This window comes from Vipera ursinii (assembly GCF_947247035.1).
Source record: "Vipera ursinii genome assembly, chromosome: 4".
NCBI lineage: Eukaryota > Metazoa > Chordata > Lepidosauria > Squamata > Viperidae > Vipera > Vipera ursinii.
This window is the reverse complement of record NC_139514.1, coordinates 21,237,505-21,253,781: the sequence shown is the minus strand read 5'-3', so window position 1 is coordinate 21,253,781 and position 16,277 is coordinate 21,237,505. Positions and strand designations below refer to the sequence as shown.

Below are 16,277 nucleotides of genomic sequence, written 5' to 3'. Positions count from 1 at the left end.
CATATGATAATATTCATTTAATTAATAAGATTAGTATGGTATCACTTTAAAGACTTTCTCAGCTATACTAGAGAGCCTTACAAACCTTTTCTATCATACATTCTCTCTTCTGAATAGAAAAATATCCGAAATGCTGACTTTGGTGTTTTTTTTGTGTGTGTGCAGGCAGTGCAGACTACCAAAGAACTGAATTCACTGAAAATATCTATGAAGGAGGAGCTTGAAAAATGTACAGGTGAACAAAGGCTTCAGCATGGAGGAGATGAAGATTAAAAAAAAACTTGAACTATGACGCCTGATGTTCTTGTACAAAAACTGTAAACATGACAACTTGGCAGAATGGCTTGGGAAATGCCACCTCTGTTATCTGTATAGTAATGGATAATAAAGAATCAGGGAGCAATGCTACCTCATTATGTCATAATGGGGGAATCAGCACAAATAACAAAAATGGAAATAACAATCAGGATGATAAAACCAGCCCTTCCAAAATAATGCATTTTTTCCCCACTCCTCGGAAGAGATCCAGCTCCAATGTAGAACGACCTCGTTCAGTTATAGTTATGGGGAACTCATCAACATGGAATGCTTTGTCTTCCCTTAAAAAAATGGGATCTTTCAAGAAGTTAAAATCATCAGTTCTGCAAGGAATTCCAGCCAAAGAGGATCCAGATAGCTTAAAGGCTAGCCTGCCAGAGAACAAAATCAGGAAATACATTCCAAACAATACAACGGTGAGAGTTCAGACAAACAGGTATTCTTATTCAGAGCCTTTACATAACTTGCACAGCACCAGTGAGATCACGGTGGTTTCTGATAATTCTGATGGAGAGGAAGATTCCTTCCTGAGGAACACTCATCGATCACGCAGCATCAGGCGTGCTTATGCAACTGGGCGTATAAATTTATTAGATGGCAGTAAAACCCAGGACCCACAGAGCAATACCAAAATAGTTTCCCCTGTCATGCAGGAATCCCAGATTTGTGAAATTGTAGGAAAAGATCCAGAATGTCCCAAAGTGATCTACAGGAGGAGTAAGAGCAGTGATAACCTGAATTTTCTCAAAAAGAGTTCATTCAAAAGGAAGTCAACCTCAAACCTCACCGACCTGAAAGCTGTAAACGAAAAGCATCTGCCACCAAGAACCACGAGTGTGTCGTCAACTGACTCAGACAAAACCAACAGGAACTCGGAGCGGAAATCAAAACGTTGGAAGAGCCCAATAAGAGCAAAGGATTTTGACAGAGTTTTGAAACTTGTCAGCAACGTAACTGATGGTGCTTTGAAGAAGGACTGTCCTAGGCCTGATATTTCTTCCCCTGGTGAACACTTGAAGACAAGACCAAACAGCAGGCTCCATGAGGACTATTCCCGCAGGGTTTCCAGCAGCACTGAGAACGATAGGCAGAAGTGTTTGTCATCCCGGCGTCACCCAGCCTCAGCTCCTTCCAGTTGCAGCATCCAGTGCTCTGAGGATGACTCTGCTGGATCACCATCTCCATTAAATGTTGATGCTACTGGCCATAGGATGTCATCCTGTAATCTTTCAGACTTGGTTTGTTCACCACCTCCACTTCAGAACCCTGGGTCAGTTCCTGATGAAGTTTTCCATGAAGATTGTGATGGGTCAAAAAAGTCCAGCCTATTTACATACAGCACTGAGCCCCCCAACCATCCTGCTAGACCCAATGTTCCCAAGCCTCAGAGCCTTAGTGCTGAAAGCATCAAGTGCAGTATGGATGTCCATTGTCCAGACCGGTACAGTACCCTGTCGCTCAGCTCAGTGGAAAGTGAGGGAAGAGGGGAGGGGTCGTCTGCCAAGTTGGGGAAGAGGTGTCCTGTTTGCTTCCAGGATTCTGTGCAAGCCGTATACTATGACGATACCAATGAAGACAGTGGCATCAGCAGCCATTCTCAGCTGAGTCTCAACTTAGCTATGAGTGCTGATGAAAAGAAGGAAGAGGTAAGAAGGAAAGTAAGCACTTTTTAAAACAATCAGTAATGCTTTATATGGTTGTCCTGTGCCTATCTGTATTTTACCTTTCGTGGAATGCTTTCCTTTATTTTTCAAGAAATAAATACCCATGGATAGAACTTTAAAGAAAATGAAAGTAGGACTAATTTATTTTGCTTCCCTGTACACAAGAATCATAATAGCTCTAGTGGAAAGGTTGATTATGGACATTTTCAAGGACAGCCTTATTGTGTTTCACAAGGTTAGAAGCTTGGGGCAGGATCAAGACCAAGCAGGTCTAGTGAAGATTGCTGGATTCTTGACAGAAAACATATAGTACAAACTACATGTCTGTTGTGTTGATGGTAGTAAACTGGTAACTGATCTGGCAACCAGCCCTAAACTTGTTAAGCTTACAAATGCATAATGTATATGTGAATATCAGTATAGAATATATGACATATATTGTGTTTAAATGGCAATATATGTTGGCAAATGATTTAAATATGCATTTGTTAGAAGTAAGGATACCATTATTTTCTACCACCAATTTATAAGGTAGCATCTGGGATGTAATGCAATTATTATGATTTTTGTAGACTGTTTCTTGTTTTTTCCTTACATTTTCCTTCTTTCCTCTCAGCAGAGCTAATCTATATAGCGTCAAATAACTTGTAATCATTAAAAAGTTTAACATTTTAAGAGCCGTGGTGGCACAGTGGTTAGAATGCAGTATTGCAGGGTAATTCTGCCAACTGCCAGCAATTCGATTTTCACTGGTTCAAGGTTGAATCAGCCTTCCATCCTTCCGAAGTCAATAAAATAAGGACCCAGATTGTTGGAGGCAATGTGCTGACTCTGCAAAACCTCTTAGAGAGGGCTGCCAAGCACTATGAAATGGTATACAAGTCTAAGTGCTTTTGCCATTACTATTTTGTATTAGTAAGAAACGTGCTGTGGTCACTGTTTTTGGCTGCGTCCTGAGAACGTAAGCAATGTGTCCCGTTGGATTAGACTCCTGGCCCTTCTAATCCGGCAGTCTGTTCTTACAGTAGCCACCCAACTACACAGGACGCCCCTGGTCTCTCAGCAAGTGGCCTTCAGAGACAGTCACACTATCATCAAGGCAGTCATGGATCCCCATGATTTCCACAAACTGATCTAACTCTTTCTTGAACCAGCCAAGCTGCCTCTCATGGTAGTGAATTCCAAAGTTAAATTACATGTGGTATAAAAAATATTTCCTTTGGCCTGTCCTGACGCTTTCAGGATTCAATTTCATTGGGTGACCTCTAGGTCTAATATTTGGGGAAGAAGAAAATAGCTTCTCCTCATTCTCTTTATCCACACTGCCTTTATATATCTCAGTGATGTCTCCTCTTTTTTTAAGACTAAAAAGACCTGTATATTGCAGCCTTTCCTCATAGGGAAACTGCTTCACCATTTGATCATTTTAATTGTCCTTCTTACAACCTTAATCATTATAGATTTTAATACCCAGACTTGTATGTATGGTTTGGGCATTCGTTTCGATTTTTTAAAATGCAAATTTCTGTTCCTTGTGACTTTACAGAATGGCTTGAATTTTGCCTACATTAATTAAGGTTCAGAACCTGCTCAAGATTTTTACTGGAAAAGACTTAAGTATCCTATTAAAAGCATTTTGCCCTTGTCCTCCAATGACCATCTACAATCTTTTGCCTTTTCAGTGTTCTTGTAAAGTTGAAGCCTGAGAGTAGAACTATGCTAAATGCAAGAAGTGTGTGGAAGAACAGGAAAAAGGAAACTGATTTAATAACCTGTGGCTTTAAAACTTAACTGCTCTTTTTTAATTTTGCTTCCTGTTTCTTAACTACCATTCTTAACTTGCAACATACGCTGAGAGTGATGATGTTTCAGAAAGCTTTTAAAAGCTTCCATATAAATTGAGATAGACAGGCATCTTTCTTTCTTTCTTTCTTTCTTTCTTTCTTTCTTTCTTTCTTTCTTTCTTTCTTTCTTTCTTTCTTTCTTTCATTATAATACAACTATAGGTTTCATAAACTTCTTTACTTGAATTTAACAGTTCCATCACTGATGCAGTAAAGTGTACTAGAAAAGAATTATATAAACCATTTTCTTCCTGCTGTTTGTGGCTACATCATTGAATCTGTGCTGTGCCACTATTTTAGATGTTATCCTATCTTGCTTATTTAGAGCAGTTACCTATATAACTGTGTGAAGACTCTGCCAAGTTTATTCTAAAATGTTTTGTGTTGTTGATATGTGAAAAATTATCTGACTTTGGCTTGTTGCATCTGATTTATTTTTCAGATGCAGATCTCAGTTGTTTTATATATATATAACTCAAGATAGTAAATATACTATACTTAATATGCCTTCCTCCTCCCATTTTCCCCACAACAATCACCTTGTGAGGTGTATTGAGTTAAGTGAGGACTACTAGCCCCAATTCCCCAACTGGCTTTCATGTCAATTTCTAAGTCTCTACCCTCACCAGTGACTGTACTGATAAATCAAAGAAAGTAATGCAGACTTTATTTCCATAGTTGGGGTCTCATTGTACGAAAGAGAAGACCACAGAATAGTATTGAAAAGTTAATGGATAACTTTTTTGTATTGAACCTGTTTTATATACATTCATCTCTGAATCCCATGCATGTTCTTCCTTGGAATAAACTTCAGCAGATCAATCAGAGATGCATAAATCATATGGAATATTTATTTGACATAGCAAAATGGGTAGAAGTCACACGTAGCCTTATAAGGTCCCAGGTTAGAACACCTGGTTTAAACTGCAGGAGGATATAATTTCCAACATCCAGGTAAAAGGATACAAAGTATGGATTTGGGGAAATTCAGTGTTCAGCCGCTAAACCAATAATAGAACAATAGTATAAAGTTTTTAGATTGCAGTTTTTTGTCTTTAAATTAATACTGTTGCTACTGATTTAATGGAGAAGCCATAGATAGAATGAATCTTTCTCCACAGGGATTAAAACATTGAAATGAAATCTGAAAGGTTTTGTGTTCCTAGTTCTGAAGCAAAATTCACAGAGCACTTAATTTACTAGTGTTGATGTAGCAAAATCAGCACGTTCATAATCACTCAACCTATAAATCCACATGGAAAATTAAAGCCCTCCGTTAATTTTATTAACTTCTTTTAAGGGGAAAACGGTCCGTGTTGCCTTGGGGATCAATCTGTTTGTATTCTCAACATGCCCCCTAGTGGTATGCATGGAAACTGGACAGGTTCAAATTTCAAAATTTTTTGATGTTCTGACATCTAAAACTTTTAATTATCCAGAAAATCCCCTTAATTTTGGGAATTTTGCAATTCCCATTAGATTTACAGAATCTTTTAATAAAGCGTGCCTGGAGTACCCACTTTTTTTTGCTGTTGTTGTTTTTTAATCACCAGATGTGATCTGCTATTTGTTCAGTTTTGGAAATACAGTAAAACAAGGCAAAGGAGGATATCTGGCTGAATGAAAAGTAGCCTTTAGTTTCATTTTTCCCCTCTATGTGTAAGATCATCAGGGCTGAGATATACTGTATACTGATCATGTGATTCACTTAACAACTGCAGTGATTTGCTTAACAGTTGTGGCAAAAGTTTTTTTTTTATTATTTTATTTTAATTCCATTTATATCCCGCCCTTCTCCGAAGACTCAGGGTGGCTTACAAGCTTAGCAGTAGCCTTCATTCTATGTTATATGCCTGCTTATTAGGGCTTTCACACACACCCAAGCGGCATTATTACAAAGTCAGCTTAATTGCCCCCAACAATCTGGCTCCTCATTTTACCTACCTCGGAAGGATGGAAGGCTGAGTCAACCTTGAGCCTGGTGGGATGCGAACCTGCACTAATTGCAGGCAGCTGGTGTCACTTAAGGAGGCATTAGCCCACTGCTCCACCAAGTCATAAAATATGTGCAACACACAACCATTTTAGCAACAGAAATGGATTAGCGGCAGGAAGGACGAGGGAGACACGTCTTCGTTCAACTAATTTATTTAGTCAGCCCGGACAACAGAACAGGGGCGAACATGCCTTATATAGGCGGCTGTCAAACGGGACAGCGAATCAGCTGGGCGCGTTTTCCCGCCAAGAACAGGGGGCCAATTGGTCAGCTGTTAGGGCAGAATCTCCCTAGAGACAACGCTAGCTAGATAGCTAGGCAGGGGATCCCGTCAGCTGGTTTTGGCGTGCGCGCGGCCGGCGTTTTGACAGCTCGCCGCCGCTACTGCGCATGCGCCAACTTTGACAGCTTGCGGCGGCTGCCGAGGGCTTGCCGCGGGTTTGACAGTTCGGATTGAAGTGCGCATGCGCGCCGTTTGACAGCTGTCAAACGGCCGCGTGTATTTGTAGGCCGCGAGAGCGGCTGCGCCTGCGTGGTCTTTTGACAGCTGTCAGTGCGGCCGCGAAAAAGCGGCCTGTGACAGCTGTCATTATGTCTTTGAGTATATTGCACCCCTTTCCCCCCCCCTTGAACTGAACTCATAACTTTGAGTAAACTTCTAACTGGTGTTGGAACTGTTTGGCGAACTTCCGGCCCATTCGAAATCCGACAAGTATGCTGGCGGCCTCTTCTGACGCGTAGATCTGCGAGGTGCAGGTTCTTCTATGGGTTCGGGGGCTTCTACGGGGGGAATGGGCGGTGAGTCTGTATGGCAAGGGGTATCTTCCTGGTGGTCGGCGCTGGGGGGTTCGGGATTTTCAGCCGCTGCTTCTGGCGTGGTGGTGTTGGGGGGTGACCGGGGGCGAAGCTGGTCTGCATGCCTCCTACACGTGAGTCCCTTGCCCACGTTGATGGTGTATGACAGGGGCCCGGTTTGATCGAGAACCACCCCCTGGGTCCATTTATCCCTTCCCCCATAATTTCGGGCCCAGACATTTTGTCCTTTAGTGAATGTTTTGTGTGGCAGGGTGTTGGTTTTTTCGGCCGCTGGCCTGTCTGGGTGCAGTCTGTCTAGTCGAGTGACCAGTCGGCGACCCCATCTCAGTTCTGCCGGAGATTTTCCGGTGGTGGACACGGGAGTGGTGTGGTGTGCGAGGAGGAAGCGGGCGAGTCGGCGGTGCCAGTTTCCGACGATCATTCTGCGCAGAGAGTCCTTGGTGGTCTTCACCATGACCTCTGCGAGGCCATTACTGGACGGGTGGAACGGGGCCGATGTTGCGTGTCTAATACAGTTCCTCCTCGTGAAGATCTGGAAGTCACGGGAGGTAAATTGAGGCCCATTGTCAGTAATTATGACATCTGGAAGACCGTGGGTGGCAAAAACTCCCCTTAATGCTTGAATGGTGGCCTCTGATGTGGTGCTTGAAACCGGGAGAACCTCCAGCCATTTAGAGTAACTATCTACAATGATTAAAAAGGTTTGTCCCTGGAATGGTCCTGCATAATCGAGGTGGATGCGGGACCAAGGATTGGAAGTGATTTCCCATTTGTGAACTGGGGCGTGTGGAGGGGAGGGTCTGGTTTGCTGGCAGAGATAGCAGCCGGCCACATGCTGCTCGATGTCCCTGTCTAAAGATGGCCACCAGACATAACTGCGTGCCAGGGCCTTCATTTTTGAAATGCCAGGGTGACCTTCATGTAGTGTTTGGAGAACCCTGGCCCTGTGGCATGAAGGGACTATTACTCTGCATCCCCAGAGGATGCAGCCTAGATGTGTTGAAAGTTCGTGTCGTTTTGCAAAATATGGTTGGATGGGGGTGCAGGGGCAGGTTGATTGCCATCCTGATGTGACCCATGAGAGTACCCTGCTGAGGGTGGGGTCCCTGGTTGTGGCGTGTGCGATGTCTTTTGCTGTTACTGGGCATTCCGTGAGTTCTTGAATGGCCAGGACTTGGCCGGCTGGGGCTGGGTCAGGGTCTATTTGAGGCAGTGGGAGCCTGCTGAGGCCGTCTGCATGGGACATTTCCTTTCCAGGCTTGTAGATTAGTTGATAAGAGTAAGCGGATAGGAATGTCGTCCAGCGAAGCATTCGCGGGGATAAAATTTGCGGGGTTTGGCGGTCCCATGTGAATATGCCTAGGAGAGGTTTCTGATCTGTATAGATTGTAAAAGGTCTGCCATAGAGGTAATCGTGGAATTTCTTAATTCCAGCTACTATAGCCAGGGCTTCCTTATCTATTTGCGCGTAGTTGCGCTCGGTTTTTGAAAGTGTCCTAGAGTAGTATGCGATTGGGGCTTGCGTGCCGTCGTTGAGGGAGTGGCTGAGGACTGCCCCGATGCCATAGGGTGAAGCATCGCAGGCGATGCACAGTGGTTTGGTTTCGTTGTAGTGCGATATGGTTGTATCGCTGGAGAGTAATTGTTTTAGCTGTTTAAAACTGTCGTTATGAAGTGGGGTCCACTGCCAGGGAGCCCCTTTGTCCAGGAGCCTATGGAGTGGTTCTGCTATTGTGGCTTTTCCGGGCAAAAATGAATGGTAAAAGTTTAGGAGCCCTAGGAATGCCTGGAGCTCCGTTTTATTTTTGGGGGGGGTGCGGCTTGTATTGCTTGTATTTTTGCATTGGTGGGGTGAATGCCTTTGCCGTCTATTTTGTACCCCAAGAACTCTGCGGAGGGTACTCCGATTGAGCACTTTTCCCGTTTTAATTTTAAGCCAGCTGCGCGGAACCTTGAGAGGACTTCGTGCAGCCTGGTTGCTAGTGAGTGGGTGGAGTCGCCCGCGATGAGGATGTCATCAAAATACGGGCAGACTCCAGGGATGCCCTTGAGAGTTCGTTCCATGACTTCCTGGAATATTCCAGGTGCCACGGAGATGCCAAATTGGAGGCGGTTCACTTTGAATGCCCCTCTGTGCGTTACTATGGTTTGGGCTTCTGCGGTTTCCCTGGTTACAGGGAGCTGCAGGAAGGCATGTGCCAGGTCTAATTTGGCAAAGATGGAGCCTGACCCAATTTCTGAAAGAACATCTCTAACTGATGGGACTGGGTATGCGTGGGGATTGAGTGCGCGGTTGAGGGTCGCTTTATAGTCTGCGCAGATTCTCACTTCACCATTGGGTTTGACAGGTGTCACTATGGGGGTTTCCCAAGTCCCGCTGTCAGTGGGTTCTAGGACTCCTAGCTTCAGCAAGCGGTCTAATTCCCTGTCTATTTTTGGTTTTAGGGCGAAGGGAACTTTCCTGGCTTTAATTCTAATTGGTCCGACCTCCGGTTTGAACTTGAGGTCGATGGGGGGGCCGTTGTATTTGCCCAGTGAGCCGTCAAACACATCCGCAAATTTTTTGCAGATATTTTCTAGAGAATTGGTTTGGATGCGGTTTGTCCCTTCGAGGCGAATGCCTAATGCCTCAAACCAATCTAATCCTATTAAGCTAGTTCTTGGTTGCCTTGTTATTTGGGCTGTTAAGTGGCCTGAGAATTTTTTAAATTCGACTTTCAGGACGGCCTGTCCCTTTAAATCTATCTGCGCCCCTTGAAAATCTGCCAGCAAGACCCTGGAGGGTTGAATGGGGATGCGGTGATTTGTTCTGTTGGCTATTTTCTGGAGGGTGTCCCCTGACAGGATGGAAACGGAGGATCCTGAATCGACCTCCATTTCACAGGGGATTCCTTGTATTTTCACCCACGTTCTAACTTTGGCTCTGGGGATGTTGTTAGCGGGAGCTTTTGTTAGGGAGCATACGGACTCTACAACCCCCGGGGAAAGGCGGGGAGGGGCGGTCCTACCTGCGGGGATCTCATCAAGGTCATGGAGGGTCTCCCGGTTTAGGCTGCGACAGGCTGATCGGATGTGGCCGGTTTTGCCACAGCCGTGGCACTTCGCGTTCCTAAACCTGCAGGTAGCTCTGGCATGGCTTCCGCCGCAGCTTGCACACTTCGACTCGGCGTTGGTCAGTGTTTTCTTCGCGTTGGGGGCTGTCTGTCGGTCCTGGTTGCGGTTCCTTTCCCGGCCGGCGACCATCCGGTTGAAACGGGAGAGGATTGCATCGACCCCGGAGTTAGGCTCCGAGGGTCCTTGGTCAAGCTCCCGGGCTTGATGGACGGTGGTGCCCGAGCCTTCTCCGAACGCCTCTGCCTCATCGCGGTGGCTGTCTTCGTACGCCATTATTTCTAGGGTGAGCTCTGCGAGGTCCATTGTGGGCCTTGCCACGAGCTTCCTCTGCAGACGCGCGTTTTGGAGACCGGCAATGACCTGATCGCGAATTCGGTCCTCCAGGTCGGGAAAATGGCACTTGCGGGCGGCGTGTCTGACGGCCGCGATGAAGGCGGTGGAGGTTTCACCTGGTTGCTGCTTCCGTCGGGCGAAGTAGAGTCGCCAATACAGCTCCGACCGCCTTGGCATGAAATGTTTGCTGAGGCGGTCAGTGAGCTCAGCGTACGGAATGGTGGCGACTGGGTCCGGGCTGCAGAGGCCGACAGCGATGTCGTAAACTGCCAGCCCGCTGAGGCACAGGAGCGCGGCGGCCTTGTGGCGGTCCTCCGTGATTTTGTTTACGAGGAGGTACCCCTCAACCTGGCCCCAATGCGACTCCCATCCTTCTGGGTGCCGGACATCGAACTCCCTCACATGTCCTAGGTTTGCCATGCTGGGTCCGCGGTACTTATGGCACCTGGATGTTCAGCTTGTCCGGTCGGTGACTTAGCTAGTGACTTCAGCGTTGACCGGACAGCGACTTCCAAGGCTGTGACTTCAGCTAGTACCGGGATCCCATCCTCGTCGCCAGGTGGATTAGCGGCAGGAAGGACGAGGGAGACACGTCTTCGTTCAACTAATTTATTTAGTCAGCCCGGACAACAGAACAGGGGCGAACATGCCTTATATAGGCGGCTGTCAAACGGGACAGCGAATCAGCTGGGCGCGTTTTCCCGCCAAGAACAGGGGGCCAATTGGTCAGCTGTTAGGGCAGAATCTCCCTAGAGACAACGCTAGCTAGATAGCTAGGCAGGGGATCCCGTCAGCTGGTTTTGGCGCGCGCGGCCGGCATTTTGACAGCTCGCCGCCGCTACTGCGCATGCGCCAACTTTGACAGCTTGCGGCGGCCGCCGAGGGCTTGCCGCGAGTTTGACAGTTCGGATTGAAGTGCGCATGCGCGCCGTTTGACAGCTGTCAAACGGCCGCGTGTATTTGTAGGCCGCGAGAGCGGCTGCGCCTGCGTGGTCTTTTGACAGCTGTCAGTGCGGCCGCGAAAAAGCGGCCTGTGACAGCTGTCATTATGTCTTTGAGTATATTGCAAGAAATGGTGGTCCCAATTGTGTTGAGGACTGCCTGTATATCAGTTCAGTGTTTGAGCATTTGATTGGAGCTTTTAGATCTGGACTACCAAACTCCAGGCAATAATGAGATTGCAGCAGAGAGATACACAAAGATCTAACTCTCCTCTCCTCTGGCGGCTGACTGGAGTTTTGCAGGTATGATCTGATAGCTTCAATCCTGATGATCTTGGCTGGATCTTTCTTTTTTCTTTAGTTACTGATGTCCCAGGCATGGCTTTCAAGTGAATTTAACTACATTAACATTATTTCTCAGAAAAAAATATATTTTTCCACTGTATATTTTGCTATGTGTATATGTTGTTTTAAGTTTACAAATTACAACTGCTCTGAAGGCCCATTCTAGGCCAAAAAGCAACTCTGAAATATTGATAAAAATAAGTGCATACTCCTGATAATGCATATCAATAATATTACAGTATATGTCAGATATGTATCCTAATTGAAAAACTAGAGCTCAGTTTGTAAGTTACTGAGTTATAGTAACTTTTTCATTACAAGTAATGTTAATGGAAATATAACTTAATTCCCATCTTTCATCCTTAAAACAATTTGTCTTTTTTAAAGTTAGTATTTTATTGCTTTTAAAAGAATGCAGAGAAATGGAAGAAAACCCCTACAAATGTTTAAAAAAAAATACATGCATTGTCAGGAAGAAAACACATAGAAAATGTTTTTTAAGTGAAAAATACATTAAAAAAAAACAAATCGATATATAATAAGGAGCCTTGGTGGAGCAGTGGGCTAATGCCTCCTTAAGTAACACCAGCTGCCTGCAATTAGTGCAGGTTCGAGTCCCACCAGGCTCAAGGTTGACTCAGCCTTCCATCCTTCTGAGGTAGGTAAAATGAGGACCCAGATTGTTGGGGACAATAAGCTGACTTTGTAATAATGCCGCTTGGGGGGGGGGGCTGAGAGCCCTAATAAGCAGGCATATACATAGAATGAAGGCTATTGCTAAGCACATTAATTTGTGCTTAGATTGTAAGCCGCCCTGAGTCTTCGGAGAAGGGCGGGATATAAATGGGATTAAAAAAAATATTAGCTGTAAATAATTACAGGTGATCTAGAAACCAGGAGACTGTACATTCTAGTCCCGTTTTAGGCATAAAGAACTGGCTGGGCAACAATGGGCCACTCATTCTCTCTGAGTCCAATACACCTCACAAGGTCATTGTTTGTGGGAGAAATAGGAGGAAGAAGGAACATTGGGACTGTTTGCTGCTTTGAGTTATTTATAAAGTAACTCAATAATAAAGATGGAATAAAAATCTACTAATAAATGAATAAAACAACATCTATACATGTTGATTCCTTATAACAATTGTACAGTAAGCCAATATTACTGCTGCAGCATGCTGGCTTGTTTGTGGCTTGCCAAATGCTAATGATGAATGACAAAAACAGGGTTTTGCTGCCAGCGCCTCCCTATTTAGGGACCATGCCATCTTATGATACATGTAAAAAAGGAGCAGGGCTGGTGTTACAATGCTGTTTTCAACATTCTGCCGCCGCCCCCCCAGCAGATGGTGATTTGATAACCCAGGTTCATGATTAATAAACTTCATAGTGAAGTTTAATTTATAGAAAAATATAGTTAAGCGATGGCAGGCAAGATTCATTCAGGCACTACAACATAATTAGATCTGTAATGAAGCCTGTGACCTTTATTAACAACTGAGCAAATGCATTAATCATTATCCACAACAAGGATGCAGAAGCCAGCTTAGTTTCCCTCACTCAGCTGTTGCAGAAGAAGAGCAGTAGAGCTGACTTCACAAGGTACAGTTGCATCATCTAGATTTCACACCGTTTAAATGTAGATAATAAACCTAATTATCACTCACTCAACTCTTTTTATTTTTTTGTGGCTTTGAATCAGCTTTGTCTCTTGGTGACTATAATGTTTCATCTGAGAAACTGAGACCCAGTTTGGTGTAGTGGTTAAAGTGCTTCCTTGGAAACTAGGAGACTGAGTCCTAGTCCTGCCTTAGATGTGAAGCCAGTTAGATGTTGGGGGGGAAAATAGGACAAAAGAGTGTTAGATATTTTGCTGCCTTACCTTGCCTTGAAATACACACACATGCATAATCTAATAATAATCTGTGTTTATAATATGGTATTTTAAAGTTGCAGATTGTAGCATGGAAGAAACCAGCTTAACTTTCTAGTCTTCCTGAATGTCTCTGTGCTCAATGCACTGATGTTGGATCAAATATACTGTATTTTCTGTGAACCATTTCTGAAAACAAGCAACAATAGCATGTCTGCTCCTGAGAGTGGTGTGCATGCTATGGATATGACTAGAATACTGAATATCCTAAGACAGAGGTTCCTAGAACCTTGGGACTGCTTGTTCCCATAATTCCCAGCCATTGTACTACACTCGGAGTAATAGAATTATAATTGCCAGATTGAAGAAGGCTGACTTTAAGAAATGCCAACGATAAACAAAGCCTATGCTACTTTCTTTCCAGCATCTGCTCTGGATCTTGCTTTACCTGCTGAATGTGCAGGATTGCAGTCCATTATATAACACTGTTCATAAATTGTGCTTGGAGAGTATATTTCTGCAGGAAGAAAAATCAAAATCACATTTACGGCAAAACACCTCTTTTTATTCCCTATCGGTCCTTTTCCATGTGAATATCCCTACAGCAGAAATATGCATACCTAAACAGGATTGTATATATAAAGTTAACCTCCATATCTATTTATTTATTTGTATCCTTCTTGGTTATTTTTACAAATAGGTCAAGGTAGTCATAACATATCCAACATATTTTCCTCTTCTGACTTTCCCCATAGCAACAACCCTGTAAGGCGAGTTGGGGCTGGGAGGGAGCCAGTGGCCCAGAGTCACCCAGCTGGCTTTCATAGCTAAGGTGGTACTAGAACTCACCATCTCTGGCTTTCTAGCCTGGTGTCTTAACCACTAGACCAAACTGACTCTGTCCATTTTGGGAGTATGGAAAATCAGATTGGATTGTTTTAATTTGCTATTTGGTTTCAAAAACAATTATAGTAAACCTATCACTGTTTTCCCCTACCCCATTCCAACTTTCAGGAGACTATTTTTCTGAATGTATCTTTCAGGAACTGTGATTACCAAGAACATCCAAAATCTAAAACTCAACCTTGTGTTTTCCAACTGTTGGGATTTCAACTTTTACTAAGCATTCAAGATTAACTGTAATAATTGTAATATAATTACAGTGATTATCACAAAACTCGGTCACAAAATTAACCTAAAAGAAATTGACTGCCTTAGTTTTGGACTCGTTAAGATAGGCCATGATTGTGTTTCCCTCCTAAAGATATAATAAAGCGGCAATTTTTAGCTAGTTGCTTAAACTGGTTAGGAATTCTGAGAATTACACTAGTTGGTAGTTGATATTCATGTTTATTATGTTTTTAATTTATACAAATACATTTTTAAAAAAATCAGGTAAAAACTACACGTGCACATAGCTGTTTCCCATGGATTTTAAGATAAGGGATTATATTCCTTAATATATTCTTGAGATTTTACAATTTAGATTGGTAAGAATAAAAGTAGCTTTGGAGAAATAAGTAAATGAAGATTTACGTGGCTAATATGAACTCATTTGCCAGTTGTCTTAGAAGCATTTTGTTAGGAACAGATAACAAATCCCTATTCATGTTGCAAATACTTCAAGCCATCTGGAGTATGGGAGGCAAGGTCATTGCTGCATTACAGATTACAAATCTTTCTATGAATTCTTTGTTTCCATCAAGTAAAAATGAAACATTAAAGCCATTAATTTGATCATTCTTTTTCAGTATCAGGAGACTAGAGGAGTAATCAGAGAAAAGGGGAAAAATCTATTTGGATTTTTAATTATAGCAGTGTTCTTGTCCCTTTTCCACTTTGAATGCTAAGAACTTTGCATTCCTTGGCACAATCATCAGTCAAGAAAAAATGATGAAATGTGCAGAGGAATGAAACAAGAAGGGAACTATGAAAGATCTAACCCAAATGATGGAACCCATTGAAATGACAGGAGATGCAGAAGCCCTATTCCTAACAAGAAACGTGAAGCCAGATGCAGGCTATTCATTAGTCTGAGTGTTACTTGGAAACTGACTAACAAACAGAGTTTACGGTAAGCTATGAAAAATATTGATGGGTTTTCTCATATTTCCAAGAGTTGCTTTTTTAAAAAAAATCATCTCCAAAGATTATGGCAGCACATAAGATCTTGAGTATATTAGCCGTGGTCACCTGAAGAAAATAAGGGTTATTTCCTGGAAGAGAACCTTGAAACGCTTTTAATTTGGCTCAAGTTGGTCCATCTCATATTTGTAAAACCCCCTAAAAATGGGAAAGGATTAAGTTTTGATACCTTGGAAACAACTTTCTGAATTTGAAGCTCAATGAACTGGGTTTCAAAAACTTGTGAACATAAAGGCCAAATGACACTGTTTAATAAGTTTGCATTAAAATTTGACATATGGCTGTTGATTTGTGCAAGGTACTGATAATTGATTTGTTGGGCTTACTGGAAACAGAATCTTTTAAATTTTTTAATACGAAGTTGAGCTGCAGTTAAATATCAAAATATTTTGCTATATCTACAAATTCATGTTTCTTTAATCAGCTATTAACTTAGCTGTTTTTAATGACAATTAATAAATTATTTAGGTTATAGATTGGAAGTGATATCATATTTTGTGACTGTCTATTCTCAATAGCTGCAGAGAATTTGGTGAAAGTAAGATACATAGGTAATTTTATTCTTCTATTTTGGATGTTAAAAAAAACTTAACAAATGGAAAGCTGATCAGTTGCCAGTTTATATGATGCCAGGGTGTAATTTATTTTATTATTAATTACATTTTTATGTCACCCATTTCCCCTATAAGGTGACTCTGAGTGACTTACAGATTATGAAAAGACAAATAGAAAAATAATTAAAATATTAAAGTCATGCAAATTAAAAATTTTAAACGGTTAAAAACAAAACACCAGGACTAAGAGACAGACAGCATGGGGAGGAGGTCTTCTTATCCCATCAACCACTTTCAGCAGTGAGTGTCCCCCCCCAAGCCAGCCAGCAAAATC

General features: G+C 43.0%; 1 protein-coding gene across 3 annotated transcripts in view; it reads left to right on the top strand.

The window, feature by feature from the left end:
- The window catches only part of SPATA13 (spermatogenesis associated 13), a 106,460-nt gene that overhangs the window by 48,763 nt on the left and 41,420 nt on the right, over positions 1-16,277 (top strand). For 2 of the 3 annotated variants that reach the window (XM_083362218.1, XM_083362217.1), the window contains exon 2: positions 166-1,964. In XM_083362218.1, coding sequence (XP_083218344.1) covers positions 324-1,964 — 1,641 coding nt within the window. In that variant the 5' untranslated portion in view covers positions 166-323. Of the gene's footprint in view, positions 1-165; positions 1,977-16,277 lie in introns of those variants that run through there. The other variant, XM_083362219.1, reaches the window with a different exon arrangement.